The sequence below is a fragment of the Alexandromys fortis genome, unplaced genomic scaffold, assembly GCF_014885135.2.
Source record: "Alexandromys fortis isolate MF-2015 unplaced genomic scaffold, M_Fortis_MF-2015_v1.1 scaffold_1, whole genome shotgun sequence".
NCBI lineage: Eukaryota > Metazoa > Chordata > Mammalia > Rodentia > Cricetidae > Alexandromys > Alexandromys fortis.
In genome coordinates this window covers 28,604,164-28,623,474 of record NW_026067927.1, presented here as the reverse complement: position 1 = coordinate 28,623,474, position 19,311 = coordinate 28,604,164, and the positions used below count along the sequence as shown (strand labels likewise).

Sequence of the window (19,311 nt, the reverse complement as noted above, 5' to 3'; positions counted from 1 at the left end):
AGTTTTGTGAGGACCAGGGAAGAAAGACAATACAGTGTGTTCTTGACCTTAGCCTCATCTAGTAAACAACATAGAGATGGGCCTGTCAGTCCCAAAAGTCCAACTAGATCCAAGTTTATGAAAATAGATCCCAAGTCCACATAATAGTGCAGGTTTCAGATTTCACTAAATCTAGCTAAGATTCAACATAGATAGGCCTCCTACTAAAATGAGCTCTCCCTAAGAGGGGTGGTAGTTGCATGCTTTTAATCCCATCACTCAGGAGGCAAAGGCAGGTGGATCTCTGAGTTTGAGGTCAACTTGGTCTACAGAGTGAGTTCCAGGAGAGCCAGAGCTGCTCAAAAACAAAAAAGCTCTGTACAAAAGGGTGTTAGTCCTAAGCCTTATTGAGCTTTGATGTGCATCTAAAGTTAGTGTAGTATTTATTGATAACACATTTTGCTTGAGTACAAAATTTATTGGTATCTATTTCTGGGTTGTTAATCATTGTGTCTCCACTGCCTATGTCTGTGTCACTGAGATGCTCAATTCCTATGGTGTGGGTTTTTTGTTGATACTGTTTTTGTAAATTAGCATATAGGGATTGGACAGATGACTGCAACTAAGAGTGCTTGCCAATCTCCCAGAGCACACAAGTTCACAGTATCCACATCAAATAGCTTACAATCTCAGGTAACTCCAGCTCATGGGACCTCACATATGTCATCTTGGCCTCTGTAGGGAACTGCATTCACGTGCACATGCCACGTGCCCCCACCACACAAACACGAAAATCATTTGGATAAGTAAAATCGAGAACAAAAAACTAAGGAACTTGAAGAGCTGTTCTAGATTTTCTATTTCTAGGATTTCAGACTTACAGATTAAAAGCTACTTGGCAAGATACTTAAGGTGTTCCTCCTCTTGATGTAATCACATACCTCATCACTCCATAGTTAATGATCCTAGTAAAAGCCACAGGTTTTTTTGCGCACAGATACTAAATTTGACTAGGATTATTCAAGGGCTTCTTTAAAGTGTGGCAACTAGAATCCAAGGGCAAGTGTTCCCAGAGACAGGAAGCATGCTGTTTCCTAAGGTCTGGGTCAAAAGTAAGCTCGGCCACTGGTTCTGTATTCTACTGGTTACACAAGTGGGAGGAACCAAAGAGTCAAGTACTCCATTTCAAAGCAGACAAAGTGACAAGTGGCCTTTTTCATTCCCAATTTTCTGTCAGGATAAAAATAATCTGCTTCTTCCAATAGTCATCCCTATACTTTGCCTTAAAAAAGAATCACTCTTGAATCTAAGTAGTAGTAGTATGTTTTGGACACAGTTGACATCTTCAAGGAAATTTTTTTTTTTTTTTTTTGAGACAGGGTTTTTCTGTGTAGCCCTTCCTGTCCTGGAACTGATTCCTCTGCCTCCAGAGTGCTGGAATTAAAGGCATGCAACCACAACCACCCAGCTATGAAATTTTTTAAACCACCTGGACAGTCTATACCACCCATATGGAGGAGCCTTTTTATTCTATTTCTGCAATCTGAACAGAGAATATCCAGGAAGCGAACCAACTGGCAACTTAATGCAAAACTTTGCAAAACATGGCAAATATTTCTAGTTAATAAACTCTTATTCAAGTAGAAATGCAAAGAGAACAGGGAACCACTGCCTCTAATCGTTGACATAGTAGGGTCTGAAACATTAAGTGTTGCATAAATACAGTTATCAAATGTTCTTAAACTTGTTAAGCTTTCTATCCCTTTTCTGCCAAATCCATTTTGTTGTTGTTGTTGTCACTAATGGATAAAATAGGCACTTGGTCACCTGTTCAACTCTGTTGACTTTTCAAGGTCAAAATTTCCTTCACATATGGCTGCCAAGCTCCACGTTTTCTTTTGTTCCTGACCAGTTCTGGAAGGTGCTAAGTAGATGAATAATGATAATAAATAAGCAATTTTTTAAATTAAAAGAATTATTCTAGGGCAGGAGAGATGGCTCAGTGGTGACTGAACTGCTCTTCCAGAGGACCACAGTTCAATTCCCAGCAACCACATAGCAACTCACAACTGTCTGTACCTCCTGTTCCAGCGGGTCAAACACCCTCACACAGACATACATGCAGGCACAACACCAATGTACATAAGATAAAAATTTTTAATCAATTTTTTTAAAGAATCATTCTAAATGAAGCTCAACAAATGTTCATGTTGTTGCCAGGCCCTTTCTTCCCTTCTCCTGCCATTTACCACATGACAAGCAGAAATCAGGTTAGCTCGTACTGTTCCCAGAAGTAACTGTGAGAAGTTTCAGTTGTGGCATAAATTTTAGGTGTCGCAGCCGCGAATCTCAGTTGGTAGAGTGTGTGGTTCTGGTGCGGTGCATAAAGCCCTGGCTTCATCCCCCAGCACCACGTAAAAACAGGCGAACTGGAGCATTTCTGTAATCCACCACTGTGAGGAGGAGGCAAGAGGGTCTGAAGTTCAAAGTCATCCTTGGCTTCTTAGAGTTCTGGAGCCAGCTGGAGATACCTGAGACTCTGAGTCCAAACTAATTTTAAATGTCGTGAACACTGACATATATTTAAGCGTACTGACATAAATACCCAAGAAGAAGAGAATGGGTGTCTGTCCTCCATAGGCCAAGATTTGGAAACCGAAATACCTGTCCTCCTGAGGTAAGAACCTAGCCTGCAGGAGAGCAGTCTGCAACAACAGCGCCGCCGGCTAGTGTCTGCAGTGAATGCCTTCTCCTTCCTCTGCAGTGACGCTCCCGACCTGCACCGCAGTTGTTCATAGACCAATCGCCACGCGTGTTGTTTGTGGGTGTCGGCTTGCACACGTTGATTGGACGGCCCCGAGCCGGCCTGTGCCTCGCGCTGTCAGTGTTGCATCACCTCCAGGCGCGGTTCCGGAGCGTGGTCGCCGGCTGCAACCTGGGCTCGCCCCGGGGTTCCCCAGGTAAGCTTCACCCTCCGCCCCTCCGATTCCTCACTGCACCCAGTCTGGTCCGCAGAGCGAGGTATGCACGGGTTACACCCGCCACACTACACATGGCAGTGTAAAGGAGCACGCTGCTTCCCGCCGCGAGTGAGCTGCGCACACTGAGCTTTTTCCAGAGGGCGGGTCTGGAGCAGAGTAAGTAACATTGCAGAACAGACCGGCGCACAGATTCTGGCCTGCCTCATTAGGGTTGAGATCCTCAGTCTCTTAGTGGGTCCGTGGTGGCTTTTAAGCAGAATGGTGTGAGAATGCAGGGTGTTATAGTGCCCGGGAGAACATAGGAAGGTGGGTGAGGTCACTGCCAGATTTAGGTATTGAAAAGGACTAACATAGGAACCGTTCTGGATTCCAGAATTCTCCCAACTGTCCCGGGTTCATGCGCATTCATTCTTAGGTACCAAAGTGTGCTGTGCGTGGCGTACTTGTTCTGGGCACACAGAGTCTGGTAATGCATTTTAAACCCGCCCCTGGCAACCGCACAGAACACCAACCCTTCGGTGGGGTTGGAGGTGAGAAGAAATGTCTTATCAGTATCTTCAGTAGCCTTGGACTGAACATGGGCAGAGGACTTTACCCAAAGTACTATGAGATTTGTAAGAACCTGCCATGTTGGGTCAGAAGAGGTTGTCGTCGTGATCACTTTAGGTCACGGTGTATGTGACGGTGGCACTTGGTTTCCAACCTAATGAGTTTATGGTTCTCATTTTTATTGAGTTAAGGAAATAAGCAAAAATAGTTGAAAAAAATCATAAACCACGTGTAATACAATCTGGTGTACCTAAACTGTGGTCATGCTATGCGGTTAGGTCTATGATGGTGACATATGTACTGTACATGTACATTTTCGAAATATAGTATAACAGTTGTTTATCTGGCACTTAAATGTATTAGATATGATATTTAACCTAAGGATTAATTAAAATACATAGGCAGATGCACGTAATTTATATGCTAATACTGCATTTTAAATAAGAGACTTGAGCATCCTTGAGGTATGTGCCAACATGAGCAGCCGTATCCATGGTGTTTCAGTATGCTTACTCAAGGTAAGTTGAGATCTCGGTGGAAGTAGTGTAGAAGTAGCTGAACAGACAGGTGGGAATGTGGTTCAGTTGGTTGAGTGCTTGCCTTGCCTGCAGGAAACTCTGGGTTTAAGCCTCCGCCCCTCATAAAAGCACAACTGTGAGCTGGAAGTGGTTGTACACATCTTTAATACCAAGACTTTGGAAGCAGAAGCAGGCTGAACTTTGAATTCGGTGTCAGCCATTGTAAAACTCTGTCGCCAAAGCAAATAAACAAGAAAACAAACAAAATCCCCAAATGCTTGTAATACCAACAACATTCAGGGTAGAGGCAAGAGGATAGGGGGGCGTCAGAGTCATGCCCAGCTACACAGGATTTCAAGCACCCTGAACTGTATGAGATTGCCTCAGAAGGGAAATGAAATCACAGAAGAGGAAGCTAAGGCTAAAATGTCCTGAAGGAGTTCCAGGCTAAGGAAGAAGGAAGGCTTGGATTATGTTGGGAAGGAAGAAAATGGGTGGCAGTTTTGGGCATGGCCTGGCAGTGTTGCTTGACCTTTCCCCAACTCATCTGCCCCCACTGCCCTGTGGTTGCTGGAGGCTGTTGTGAAGGTACAGCTCTCCAGTGGATACGATGGGCTAGAAAAACCCTATGATTTATGCATGGCCGCTGTTTCTTCTCAGCAGCTGCCATAGCCCGGTCATTGGTACAGTGTTCTTCCTCAGCCAGTCAGTCAGTGCTATGGCAGCCAGCCTTTGTGTTTTCGAGAACAGTACTGTGATTCTCAATCCTCTGAGAACAGCGGAGACAACATAGAAAGTCCAGTAAAAGCTACCCTCTCGCTTCCCAGAAAGTTTAGACCTCGTGTTCTCAACAGGTTGAGTGGATATCCCTGAATCATTCATTGTCAGGACACCGTGTGAATGTGAAGTGCTCCAAGTGTGTTCTGCAGGAGCTTCTCCTAGGGATCTATTTAAAATGCTCACTCTGGCCCCTCGTGAGTTTGCAGCTGGAATAGCTCCCAGAGAGAGACAAGAGCAGTCACAGCAGTAGATTGGCGAGATGAATGTGGTGGTGTGCGTACCGATCTCTTCCTGAACGGATGGGACCCTTGGCAAATCAATAAGTACTTGAAAGGCTGGATGCTGTAATGTAATAGCTGCTGATCCAAAATGCCATGTACATCTCAGTAGGGCTTGATGATGTGCTCTGGTTGAAAGGGCCATTTCAGGAAAGTGCCTACCTGGTTTTGTTTTGTTTTGTTTTGTTTTGTTTTTCCATAAAACACTCGAGAGACACTCAACTATGAAAAATTAACGGTGTTTGAGAAAAATATCTTTTTTTATTGTTATTACTTTGGTCATAAAAATTTCTTGGTAGCCTCAGCCTTATTCTGCTGCTTTTAGATCGGGTTGGGGTGTGTAGGACCTTCTCTCCTAGAGTCTTTAGCCGGTGGGATTCCCGAGGACATAGGAGTCTGTCTTCTCTATTTTTTCATCATTAGCAATCTTGTCCCCTTATAATTGAATTTTGGCATGGAAATCTGATCACCAGCTTGATTAGAATGTAAATGAGAATGTACACATGCATCTTATTAATAAATAAAGCAGGGGTTTTTGTTTGTTTGTTTTGAGACATGATCTCAGTGTATAGTTTTGTCTGGTTTGCAGCTCAGTATATAATCCAGGAAAACCTCAAACTGTCTGCCACTGCCTTCTAGGTGATGGGAGTAAGGGTGTGAACCACTATGCCTGACCTAAAGGGTTAAAAATTTTTAAAAAAAGAGAGGTGAAGAAGTGTCTTGGTTTGGGTTTCTGTTGCTTCAATAAAACACCATGACCTAAAAACAAGTTGGTGAGGAAAGGTTTATTTGGTTTCCAACTTCTACATCACTGTTCATCATCAGAGAAAATCAAGACAGAAACTCACACAGGGCAGGAACTGATGTAGAGGCCATGGAGAAGTGCTGCTTACTGACTTGTTCTTGGTGGCTTGCTCAGCGTTCTTTCTTTCTTTCTTTCTTTCTTTCTTTCTTTCTTTCTTTCTTTCTTTCTTTCTTTCTTTCTTTCTTTCTTTCTAACTTTTTGGTATTTCAAGACAGGGTTGGTTTCTCTGTGTCGTCAGAAAGGTCCTGGAGCTCTCTCTGTAGACCAGGCTGGCCTTGAACTCAGAGACCCACCTGCCTCTGCCTTCCAAGTGCTGGGGACTAAAGGTGTGCTCCACCACTCCTTCCCCAGCTCAACCTGCTTTCTCATAGAACCCAGGACCACCAGCCCAGGGGTGGCCCCACCCACAGTAGACTGAGCCCTCCCCCACTCCCTCATAAGTCATAAATAAAGAAAATGTTTTACAGACCTGCCTATAAGCTGGTGTAGGTCCCCTTCTCTCAGATGACATTAGCTTGTGTCAGGCTGACAAAACTGTCCAGCACAAAAAAAAAAATGATTGAGGAAAGACATCCTTCTGACCTCCCACAAGCACCAGTACTTATGTAAACACAACACAAACAAAAGTAATAAGAATGCAAAAGTAAAAATAAAATAACTTAAAATTAAAAAGATAACTCACCAGAGAATGACTGGATCTAGAATTCAGAATTCTTCAAATTCAGCCCTGAGAAGTCAATCTAAGTGAAAGAGGGTCAAAGGTGGGTACTCTGTTCATCTTAAGATGATACACCAGCTGCTGAGTCACATGCAGAGTTATAGCCGCTGCTTTGTACCTGTAAGATGGCTCTGGTCTAAAGTCAGACGGTATGGAGTGGGGGGGGGGGTGTAGAGAGTGGGCACCCCATTTGCTGCTGATGGGGTGTAAAAAGGTGCAGTCACTGTGGAAAACATCTTAGTAGTTCCTCAGGAAGTTAGATACTGAGTTACCTGATCCACAAATTCCACTCATGCACAGACAGAAAACACGGCCGTGTGGAAGTTTGAACTTATTCTTCATAACAACCTTAAAACTTAACTCAGATGTGAAACTCGATGAGCTGGCAAACAATGGCAGCGCTGTATGAAGTGTGACCGTGTTACAACATGACTGACCCTTGAAAACTAAGAACTGGAACCACATGTCGATAATTCCTGTGAAATTTGTTTGAAAAAAGAAATTTGTTTTCTTTGGGGGGGGGTGGACTTCAAACCAGGATTTCTCTCTGTAGCCCTTTCTGTCCTGGAACTGGTTCTGGAGACCAGGCTGGCCTCGAATTCTGCCACTGCCTCCCAAGTGCTGGAATTAAAGGCATGTGCCACCACCCTCTCAATGTGGGATTTTCATTTTATATGAACTATAAATAGGCGAATTGTTACCGAGTTAGCAACAAAATTAGTAGTTCCTGGGGACTAACAAAAGAGAATGTGATTGCTAATGGTTGTGGGGAGAATTGAAAATATTCTGAAAAAGCCGGGCGGTGGCAGGCGGATCTCTGTGAGTTCGAGGCCATCCTGGTTTACAAGAGCTAGTTCCAGGACAGGAACCAAAAGGCTATGGAGAAACCCTATCTCAAAAAATCAAAAAAAAAAAAAAAGAAAAGAAAGAAAGAAAATATTCTGAAATAGGTAGTGGTGGTGGTGGTTATATGCCTTTAACTATCCTAAGAACTAGCTGTCTTGTGTAGTTTAAAAGAACACTCTAGTATATGCATCATTACCCAATGAAGCTTTTGCTTTAACACACACAGTATAGACAGTCATGTGTATATGTGCTTTAGTAATACGTTAGCCTGCTATTCCTAAGTTAGGAATTGCTATAACTGTAGCAAATTTGATTTCTCTTTGCAGCTACAGAATGGTCCAACAAGTTCCAGAAAATATCAGTTTTCCTGCTGAAGAAGAGAAAACCTTGCAGTTCTGGTCCAAACATAACTGCTTCCAGGAATGCTTAAAGCAGTCAAAGAACAAGCCAAAGTATGTGACTTTCTGTGGTAAAGATAGAATCCTTGCAAAAAAATAGCTATTTCTCGTATGGAGTTCCGTAGTGCGCACAGCCTGCATTCACCTGTGAGTTCTCCAGGTCTCTCGTCTTGTTACACACTGGGAAGTCAGTAGTGAAGACTGAATAAGAGAATTCCTGGTGTCAGAAGTCATCTAAATGGAGTTTATATATCACTTTCTTTCTTGGCAATTACTATCATCTCTGCTTTCACTTAGCACCTCAAGATAAACTTCGTGGGTGTTTCCTACAGTATTTCCTGCCTTAGTCTCTATTCGTAGTAAAGACTGCTAATCTTGGATCGCTGGTTTCATTAGGAACCTTCCCTGTTTAACACTTTTGTGATGGTGTCCACAGCTCTGCTTCATTGATGCGGTAACTCAGGATCAGTCTTTGTTGTTGGTGGTGGTTTGTTTTTGTTTTTGAGACCAGGCTGGCCTCGAACTCACAGACGTCCACCTGCCTCTGCTTCCTGATTGCTGGGATTAAAGGCGTGCGCTACCACCACCCGGCTCTTCAGGATCAGTTTTAACTTGCCTAAGTCTTGGAGATAATGAATGAACAGATGACTGAATAGCAGTCCCTCCCCTCCCGCAGCTCTGTCAGAGTGGCCTTTCTGAAAGCAGGACCTCCAGTAAATGTCTAATCTATTGTGTCTATTTCCTAGTCCTGCTGACCGCCCTCCTGAATATTTTAGTATGGTATCTACTTGAAAGATAAACGTCCTGAATTTTGCTGCTTTAAAATGACATACTTTATTTTGTATTATCTGTTAGATTCACCTTCTATGATGGGCCTCCCTTTGCAACTGGGCTGCCTCACTATGGACATATACTTGCGGGGACAATTAAAGACATAGTTACAAGATATGCCCACCAGAGTGGGTTTCACGTTGACAGAAGATTTGGATGGGATTGCCATGGCTTACCTGTGGTATGTCTAAGTCTCCTGTGTTGTTATGTTCTGATTTCCATAAATGTATTGAATTCTTGTCCATAGTATTATTGTTTGGTTTATCTGTAGAGGTTTTTTTTTATTTCTTTTAGCCATTTTGATTTCTTTTGTGGCTTACTTGTATTTGTTTCATAAGGTGTGACTGTTAACATAATCATCTTTTCTAATACCTTCAGGAATATGAAATTGATAAGACACTGGGGATCAAAGGGCCAGAGGATGTGGCCAAAATGGGGATTGCGGAGTATAACAGACAGTGCCGAGCAATTGTGATGAGATACTCTACTGAATGGAAGGTATGCTGGGGTTTTCAAAACAATGAATAGTTTGGCTTTGAGAAGGGACTAGATATGGCTAATCAGCCTTTGTACTTTTTTTGTTTGGTTGGTTGTTTTTTTTTTTTTTTTTGAGACAGGGTTTTTCTGTGTAACAGTCCTGACTGTCCTAGAACTAGCTCTGTAGACCAGGCTGGCCTCGAACTCACAGAGATCCGCCTGCTTCTGCCTCCTGAGTGCTGGTGTTAAAGTCATGCACCACCACTGCCTGGTGTCCTTTGTGCTTTTTATGAAATAGTCCCCAGAGTAAGACTGTCCATGTGAACTTGGGGTTCACAAGAAGGGCTGAATTCTCCTATCCTGTAAACATTAATCCCAGTCTTTCTTGGTGTCCAGTTTTTTATTCCTATAGTTTTTCCTTGGCGTCTTGCCCACTGTTATCCTCTCTTTAACAATTTCTCCACTTATATCTTTGTGTTCTTGGTGTTTCCTTCTGTATCCACTGGCCTAACATTCAAGTCCTTTGGCCTCAGTAGTCTGAGTGCTGGCCGGACGGACGGAGACACACACACACACACACACACACACCAGTCTCTTCATTGTCTTCTGATGCAGGCTGTTATGTTTCCCCTCCCACAATGCTCACCTTAGGGCTCTTCCGTCATGACACTGAGTGCCCACTGAGTGCCATTAGTTTTTTGGCACAAAGAGTTCAGTTCCATTAGCATGAAAGACAGAGCTCAGTTTTCCTTCCAACCTAAGTTTCTTGCCTAACGCAGTGGAGGGAATTCCTGATAACTTGAACTCAGCCTAAATATAAATCTGCTTTTAAAATATATATTTTTTTTCTGCTCCCTTCTCCCCCCCCCCCCCCCCCCCCCCCACCCCTCGCCCTCTCTCCCCTTTACCTTAAGGCAGGATCTCACTCTGTAGTCCTGATTGGATTGGAACTCAGAGATCTGCCTGCCTTTGCCTCCTGGGTGCTGGGATTAAAGGCATGAGCCACCATGCTTTTCTATTTTTCTAAAAATTCTTCACTTTGAGACTACTGAAAGCATCCATCTAGTATGAACCGGTGCCCTATGCCTTCATCTACCATTGTCCAGCTGCTGACATCTTCGGTAACACAAAAGCAGATAGTTAACATTAACAAGATATTGTCCACTTGTACTACCGATCTTTGTGTCCGCGGTGTCTACCCCGGATCAGGCATTGCCTTCAGTGGCATGTCTTCTTTGTTTCCTTCAATATACAGCACTCATTTAACTTGTCTTTGTCTTTTATGACCTAGTCACTTTGGGGAGCAGGGAGGGAAGGTTACTAGGGATTGATTATATCTATGGCATTGTGCATGCCTGAACAATTGCTGTTCTGTACCAATAAGCTATATCCAATTAATTGTTTACTTCATTAAGATGCTGCCCGGCTGTCTAGCTTTCCCTTGGTGAAGTGCAAGTTTTGGTTCACCGTTAATGAACATCTCACGGGAATAGTGTTTCCAGCATGCTTTTTCTTATGATGCTTTCAGCCATTATTCTTAGCAGCTGTTGGTAAATCCTTCCTAGCTCTAGCCATTTCTTCCATGTTTGCCAAGTAATGGTCACGAAAGACTTAGCAATTAATATTTGCTGGGCGTGGTGGTACACATCCATAATTTTAGTACTGGGGAGACAGAAAAAGGATCATTTTACGTTTGAAGCCGGCTTGGTTTGTGTAACAACTTTCAAATCAGCCAGAGATACATTGTGAACCCCTGCCCCCTCAGAAGTGCATCATGACTTAAGTAAATATTTATACTGATAAATAACAATCTCGATGTATAAGAAATGAGTGCTAAGAAAACTAGTGTACGTGTTGTTTAAAATATGTTTACTTGGGCCATTATTTTGATTTCCCAAAATCGTCATGTAATGACAATAAAAGTAAAAGATGGTCGTGGCATCATCCTCTAATACTGTTGTAACATTTGTGTTCTCAAGTCTACCGTTACCAGACTCGGCCGATGGATTGACTTTGACAATGACTACAAAACTCTATACCCGCAATTCATGGAATCAGTCTGGTAGGTTCATTTTTCATTGGAGGAATGATAAGCGTTCTCTTGGATTGGTCAGAAGAGAGGTGTGCTTGCCTGATGAAGTTTCTTTACAAGTCCATTATTTGATTTTAGAACAAATATGTTTATCTTTTATATGTTAAAAAAGCCTTCTACATAACTTTTTCTAAAACCTTGAAAATGATTTACCCCCATTTTTTTTTCCTCATAAGAATGCTGTTTTAGGAGAGAGGTTTTTTTTTGTTTCCTTTTGGCAGTACCGAGGACCCCACTCAAGGCCCTTACACACTGGGCAGATACTCTGCCACTGAGCTTTATCTCAGCCCTGTGGGAGAGCATGGAACTCAGCCGTTATCCTTTTTGTGGGCAGTGGGAGACTGAAGCAGGGATATGAGCTCAGGACCTGCTTGGACCCCTCAGTAAGAGAGACTTTGTCGGGCTGTGGTGGAGTCGCACGCCTTTAGTCCCAGCACTCGGGAAGCAGAGGCAGGGAGTTCGAGCCCAGCCTGGTCTACAAGAGCTAGTTCAAGGCTCCAAAACTACAGAGAAACCTGTCTCGAAAACCGAGAGAGAGAGAGAGAGAGAGAGAGAGAGAGAGAGAGAGAGAGAGAGAGAGAGAGAGCGCTTTGTCACAAAACAAAAAATGCCCTAGGGATATTGCAACTACAATGAAAGTTTTAAAAAAAGAAAAGCAGAATTTAATATTCTCACCAGCGCAGTGTTATTCTATTATCCAGTTGCTGGAGAAGTGAGCAGTCAACAAGAGAAATTGAGGTGGCATTGATCTCTGGTGTTCTTGAATGGATTCATCAAAATTTTTTAATCAATGTGGCTTGTACTTTTCTAAAAGCTGCCTGTTACATAGTTTAAATAATGTTCCAGAAACCCAAAGAAAAGTCCCAAAATGCTAGCAAAGTTGATAAAAAATGTTTTTATCATACCTCTAAGAATTTTAGTGTAAAATTTTATGCTGATAGTTACAGATTTATATAGTTGATAAAGCTCTGGGCAGTGTGCACTAACATTAGCCTTTCTTAACCACTATGAACATCATTCCTTATCAGAAGATGATAGCCACACCCCAAACCCAACCCCAGGCCTTGCACACGCTAGACACACTCTCTACTGCTAAGCAGTAACCAAGCCTTGATAATAACACTTTTCTAGCCTACTGTTAAATGTTAAGCGTTGTTATTTACTAGCAGGCCTACCAAATGATGCGTTGTTGTTGTTCTTTTTGTTTGTTTTTGCTTTTTGTCTACTTCTTTATCAGAAGAACACTGTAGAAGTTGGTATAAAAGTTGGCATTTGAAAGGCAGGTTTTGGCTCTGTAGTTGTAAAGCTCCATCTTTTAACTTGCCAGGTGGGTCTTCAAGCAACTGTATGACAAAGGCCTTGTGTACAGAGGCGTGAAAGTCATGCCGTTCTCCACTGCTTGTGGAACTCCACTTTCTAACTTCGAATCAAACCAGAATTACAAGGTGCGTGACATGCTGAGTGTCGGCCTAGACCATGATGATTGTTGACTGATTACAATTAAGGTGAACATTGCTAGTTACTCCCAACCTCAACTGGTGGCAGACATCCATCACTACTGAGCACTGGTAATGCTGCAACATGTCGCGAGGAGGCTCTGCTAGGTTAAATGGGGGTGTTTTCTTTCCATTGGATTCATCATGTGTTTTAATGTGATGGGTTCTTTTTGTTTGGGCCATATGGTGTGCCTGCCCTTGTCAGCTCTGACATAGTTTTCCCCAGCTACTGTTCTTCAGGGACCTTGCCTTTGGTGACTTTATGTCTTTTCTGATACGTGTGGGTTTGGTTTTTTGTGTGTGTGTTTTTTTTTTTTTTTTTTTTTTTTTTTTTTTTTTTTTTTTTTTTTTTTTTTTTTGAGACAGGTTTTTCCCTGTAGCTTTGGTGCCTACCTGGAACTTGCTCTGTAGACCAGGCTGGCCACGAACCTCAAACTCACAGAGATCTACCTGCCTCTGCCTCCCGAGGGCTGGGATTAAAGGCATTCTCCAGCACTGCCCAGCTTCAGTAGTATTGTTTGTTGAAGGTTTTGGGAAGGAAGTCTAACTCAGGTGCTGAGCTGTGATGCAGAACGGCATTAGATCTTTTCTCTGGTGCACAGGACTTGTGTCATTGGCACGACTGGTCTATGTCTTCTAGAGGGTGAAGTAGAGAATCTCTGAGAATTGAACAATCTTATGTCTTCTGTATCTTTATTCAGCCTTCACTTTTGCCAGTTTATATAACCCTAATTTTGAAAAGGTTTGTCACTTTGTGGAAGTATTATTCATGTCCAAGTTTGGAAATTGTTATATTTCAGAAGCATTTTATCATCGTGGTAGAGAGTGTTTTCCCTGTTAGATGGTGTGGGATCTTTTTATTTTATTTAATTAATTTATTTATTTATGTCTCCTGATTGCCTCTGTTCTTGACTCATGCATAATTTTTTGTTGTTTATTTTTCGAGATAGGATTTCTCCATATAACAGTTCTTGCTATCCTGGAACTTGCTCTGTAGACCAGGTTGGCCTTAAACTCACAAAGATCCATCCACCTGCCTCTGCCTTCTGAATGGTGTGATTAAAAGTGCATCACCACCACCTGCCCTTAATAAAATATTTTAAGCACATAAAAATATACAGTATAATATACAGAGATAATTATTTCCCAAAACAGTTTTGTTGTTTAACTTTGTATAATTACTGTAGATCAGTTCACTATAATGGTAAAACTCCATTCTTGGTTTTGATTGTTACCCTTAGTCTTTAATAGCTAAGCCATTTTTCATGTCCTCAAAATCTTCTATTCATTATTCCTCTTGATACATTATTTATATGTTACCAGATATCTTATACTGCATTTTTAATGTAATTGCTAGAACATTTTAAAAATGTAGAAATGGCTTAGCAGTTAGTTAAGAGCACTGGCTCTTCTTCTAGAGGACCCGGGTTCAATTCCCAGCATCCACTTGGCAGCCCACAACTGTCTGTAACTCCAATTCCAAGGGATCTGATGCCCTCTTCTGACTTCCATGACATGCGTGAATACCCATATCCATAAAATGAAATTTTTAAAAATTATATCAGGTGGCTTTTTTCAAGAGCTCACTTTTATCTTAAATTTATTTTAGTTTCCTTTCAGATCAGTTCCTTATTAGTGCCTCCTTTACAGGTTTATAAAACACTGCTTTCCCTCGATGTCTTTCAGGATGTTCAGGATCCTTCAGTGTTTGTAACCTTCCCTCTGGAGGAAGATGAAAACACATCCTTAGTTGCTTGGACAACCACTCCTTGGACTTTGCCTAGTAATCTTGCCTTGTGTGTCAATCCAGAAATACAGTATGTGAAGATCAAAGGTAGGTGCTGGGCTAGTTACTTGTGATTGATAAAGATAAAAGAATTTTTACTTTATTTTATTTTATTCATTTATTTATTTTTGATTTTTCGAGACAGGGTTTCTCCGTAGTTTTTGGTTCCTGTCCTGGAACTAGCTCTTGTAGACCAGGCTGGCCTCTGCCTCCCAAGTGCTGGGATTAAAGGCGTGCGCCACCACCGCCCGGTGATAAAAGAATTTTATGTAGATATACAAGCTTACATTAATTTTTGGAGTAAAACAGTTTTATGTGAAAATTTTACTAAAGGTAAGCTTTAAGGGCAGGTATGGTGAGCGCACCTGTCTCAGCACACAATAAACTGGTGGAAATACTGTAAGGTTGAGGCAACCCTGAGAAACATAGCAAGATCCTGTCTCAAAACTAGAAGGGTAAACTGGGTGGTGGTGGTATGCACCATTAATCCCAGCACTCAAGAGGCTGAGGCAGGTGGATCTCTGAGTGGGATCTCCCAGCCTGGTCCATAGAGTGAGTTTGTGGACAGACTCCAAAGCTGTGTGGAGAAACCAAAACAAACCTTGAAAAACCAAAACAAACAAACAAAAACAAAATAAAAAACTAGACAGGTGGGGGAGGGAAAAAGAAAGGCAACCTGGAAGGTTGTTTCATTTCTGTTTGAAAGTGACACAGATTTTTATAATTTCCAGTTTTACTGTAATTTTGGTGCATCAGTCCCCTGTTTTGCGCTAGAGAATTTTTATATTCTCAGCTATGTCCTTTCTTAGAGACTTATATGAAATATGGTGGTGGATACTTTCTGAGCACATACTGCTTCCATATTTGGAGAAATTGCACAGAGGAAAAGAGAGAAGAACACATTGGTCAGGGCAAGGGTCTGGAAGACCTGCTTCAGAAGCAGTATGGCATTTCCTCTGGAGTTAAACATAGAGTTACCTAATAGTTTGCCTTGGAATTGAAAGCAGTATCTGGGTTTGGCAGCACGTGTCCCAAATCCTCATTCTTGGGATGCTGGAGAATAAAGAGTTTGAGGCCAACCTCGGCTACCTGAGACCTTGTTTCACAAAAGGGAAAAAAAAAAAGAAATGAGAGCAGTGAAAACAGGTGCTTGTTCTGATACCGTTACACCTGTGTTTGTATCAGCACTGTTCACAGTAGACAAGGCATGAGAGCCGTCTGTGTAGGGGCATGGTGACTATTACCCAGCCTTAAAGTGTGTGTGTGGGGGCGGAGGCATGGGGGGTTCTATGTTTGGTTTCTTCCTGAACCCTGGAGATGCGTGTTGGCCATGGCTGTTGCCCATATGGGATCTTGGCACGGGAGTCTGTAGCTGCTTCTCTGAGGGGGTTATGGTGCCATTGGGGCTACTTTCCTATATACCCATGAGCGTGAGCCTGGCACATTAAGGGCTTTCTGATGTTTCAAATCTAACTCGTGTGTGTGCATTACACACACACTATAGACAGCCCACTCATCTACTTAGATATTTTATCTCGTTCCCGTCATATGTTATATAAAATGTGGACTTTGCGTATAACAATATTTCTGTGATTAACTGCACCAATGAAAGCAGATTTATACAAAGGTCCTTCAGAGGGATCCATGGAATTGTATGATGTGCCCTAGCAGGTTCTAGTATATCACACTTTGTAGTGGGAGGTTTCTGATGTGCTCTTGCAGGTTCTAGTATATCCACACTTTGTAGTGGGAGGTTTCAGCTCCCCATTTTTAATTGATTTGTTAGAATCAGTCTGTAGTACCTCCCCTAAAAAAATAAATGGAGTGGTGTTGACTAAGTGGGAAGGGAGGAGAGAGGTCTTTATGTTCCTCTGCTGTTGATGTAGTCACAGTATGTTAAGTGCACACGTGCTGGAAGAGCACCCACATCTCAGCTTCTGCTCGTCCAAAGATGAAGAGACCCTAACACATCTCACCCACTGATGACTGTGTGTAAAACATCATCTGGGTGACCAGACACAGCGGTGAAGCCATCTAAGGGGATGAGGTCACAGAAACTGTGGCTTTGTGAATTACCTGAACTGTTAATGTTAAGTTTGGGTGGAAGGTGCTTGTTAGTTTTGAGACAGGGTCTCACCGTTTAGTGTTTATTGGTCTGGAACTCACTATATGGACCAGGCTGGAGATGAACCTCCAAGGTGCTGGGATTAAAAGCATGTACCACCATGACTGACTTAATGTTAGGATTTTGTTGTTGTTGTTGTTGTTGTTTACATTCACATATATTACCTTTAGAAAGAGAAGATTAGGGTTAATTTTCCAATGTGGACTTGGATACAATTAATAATGGCCACCTACTCTGCTCTCTTTGATGTCTTTGGCACATCTGGGTAGCAGTGCTCCCTAGCTTTGCAGCATCCTCTGTGCAGGGTACACAGTAGATACAGGTGGCACAAGCTTCTTGTCACAAGAGATATGCCTGGTGTATGTCTTCATAGTCACCTAGTGTGAATGTCATTAATGTCCTCTTTTCCTTCATTATCACAGATGTTTCCAGGGGAAAATTGTTTATTTTAATGGAAGCCAGATTATCGGCCCTCTATAAGCTAGAAAGTGATTACGAGATCCTTGAAAGGTAAGTGTTCATATATAGTGAGGTGTGTGGTCTGTCTGGTTTTAAAAGAGACAAGTCTTCATCATCCTAAAACTGTACTGTTTAAGTTGAGTTTTAGGTACTAAATATGTTTTAAGTCACAAATTTCTGTATTTGTGACAATAACTGCAAGCCTCAGGCGATAGTGGCTTATTCTGGCTACAGCTTTATTACTTTAATTGATTGGGGTGTGTGGCCACCATGTGGTTGCTGGGAATTGAACTCAGGACCTCTGGAAAAGCAGCCAGTGCTCTTAACCTCTGAGTCATCTCTCCAGCCCAGTGTGTGTGCACTCGCGCATGCTTGCGTGTGCGCGTCCGTCTGTTTGTCCGTGCACATTATGTGTGGGTGGGTGTGCACATGTATGCCATAGGTAAATATATCACATATCTTCCTGAGTCATTCTCCTTGTTAGTCTTGAGGTGACTGAACTTGGGCTCCCAGTTTAAGTTAAGTCTATAACTCCCGGGGATCCCCGTGTTTCTTCCTCTCCAGCTCTGGGATCCCAGGTGGAAAGAACCATGCCCAGCTTTTCACGTGTGTTTCAGGGATCCAGACTCTAGTACTCATTTTACTCACTGAACCATCTCCCTGGCTTTATTGCCTCCTTTTATGGACTTATCTTCCTTTTCAAGGTTTCCTGGAGCCTCTCTCAAAGGCAAGAAATACAAGCCATTGTTTGACTACTTTATTAAGGTAAGTTTAGAAGTGTCATGCTGTGCTTTCTACATTCATTTCTTTGATAATAGGACATGGCTGCTTTATTATATTCCTGTGTGTCTGAACCCAAAATTCTGCATTCGTATTAGAAAATTGCTTTCTCTTTGAATTAATTAGTATTCTATCACTGACCAGCTTGCTAATCACATCTCTGAACTGGCCTTTTCCCATATCTCTACTTTTGCTATAACATTGTGTACTGATTTAAAATATCCTTTGCCTCTTTGTCATTACTGACTTTAGTTCACTTTCAGGTCCCCCGTCTCTCTCTGTCTCTGTCTCTCTTTGTCTCTCTCTCTCTCTCTCTCTCTCTCTCTCTCTCTCTCTCTCTCTCTCTCTGTGTCTCTATGTGTGTGTGTGTGTGTGTGTGTTGTAAGAGTCTGCTAGTGTGTTCCCAGCTGCCCAGACTCCTGAAATAACCACACAGAAACTGTATTAATTAAATCACTGCTTGGCCAATTACTTAAGTGTATTGCTAGCTAGCTCTTACATCAAGAATTAACCTATCTCCATTATTTTATATTTTACCACGAGGGTTGTGGCTTACTGGTAAGGTTCCAGCATGTCCAGCTCCATGGCTTCTCCTTGATTCTACTTCCTTTCTTCCAGCATTCAGTTCAGTTTTCCCCGCCCTGCTCTATTCTACTTTATCAGGGGTTCAAGACAGTTTTTTTTTAATCAACCAATGGTATTCACAACATGCAAAGGGGAATCCCACATCATGTGTGTGTGCGCGTTTGATTAATTGATTAACTCTCCATTTTAATTAATGAGGTAGAGTCTCTTGCTGAGCCTGAAGCTTGCCAGGTCCACTAATCTGTCTTGCCAAGCTTTCCCCAGGGACTTCTGTCTCCATTTCTGCATTTGTCTTTCTAGTTTGAATTTTGTCTTTTCCATTTACATGGTGAACAGTTACTTCCAGGCATTCTCCCTGTGTTTCATCTAAGGCTTTGCAACCTTTCTTTTCCAGTATAAAGAGAGCGGGGCCTTCACCGTGCTTGTTGACCACTATGTGAAGGATGAAGAAGGCACAGGAGTCGTGCACCAGGCCCCTTACTTTGGTGCTGTGAGTAGCATGATCTTGCAGAATTGTTTATGAGAAGTTAATGGCAGTGGCCACTTTGCCTGGGCTGTTGAGTCACCAGTCTCATTAAGTGTCTCCCAGTTGCCAAGACCAGTGGAGTCAGCTTTTTTTCTGGCTCTTTGCCCCCAAAGATAGCATGGAAAACTTGGCATCTGCAGTCCCCATTCCTTTTGTTGGTTTTTGGAAGCAGGTCAAAACTTGAACTATTGTAAATTCTAGCACTGCTGTCTGCCTTTCTGGTAGCTTCCTTGCTAAGGTTAAACATACAAATGCAGTGAAGTGCTCAGCGGCCGCCTCATGGAACATTGCTCTTTGGATTC

The 19,311-nt window shown here is 42.4% G+C and overlaps 1 protein-coding gene and 1 non-coding gene across 2 annotated transcripts in view; both read left to right on the top strand.

Moving 5' to 3' along the window:
- The first annotated feature begins 2,821 nt into the window (after positions 1-2,821).
- Positions 2,822-19,311, top strand: part of Iars1 (isoleucyl-tRNA synthetase 1) — a 45,761-nt gene continuing 29,271 nt past the window's right edge. The window contains exons 1-10 of the mRNA XM_050144084.1: positions 2,822-2,939; positions 7,781-7,906; positions 8,708-8,864; positions 9,062-9,181; positions 11,140-11,222; positions 12,580-12,697; positions 14,435-14,582; positions 17,082-17,169; positions 17,823-17,883; positions 18,878-18,973. Of these exons, the coding sequence (XP_050000041.1) occupies positions 7,788-7,906; positions 8,708-8,864; positions 9,062-9,181; positions 11,140-11,222; positions 12,580-12,697; positions 14,435-14,582; positions 17,082-17,169; positions 17,823-17,883; positions 18,878-18,973 (990 nt within the window). The 5' untranslated portion in view covers positions 2,822-2,939; positions 7,781-7,787. The remainder of the gene's footprint in view (positions 2,940-7,780; positions 7,907-8,707; positions 8,865-9,061; positions 9,182-11,139; positions 11,223-12,579; positions 12,698-14,434; positions 14,583-17,081; positions 17,170-17,822; positions 17,884-18,877; positions 18,974-19,311) is intronic.
- On the top strand, positions 4,586-4,718 carry LOC126503099 (small nucleolar RNA SNORA84). Its single transcript, XR_007592166.1, has one exon. It is a non-coding gene; the product is annotated as a small nucleolar RNA SNORA84 (small nucleolar RNA).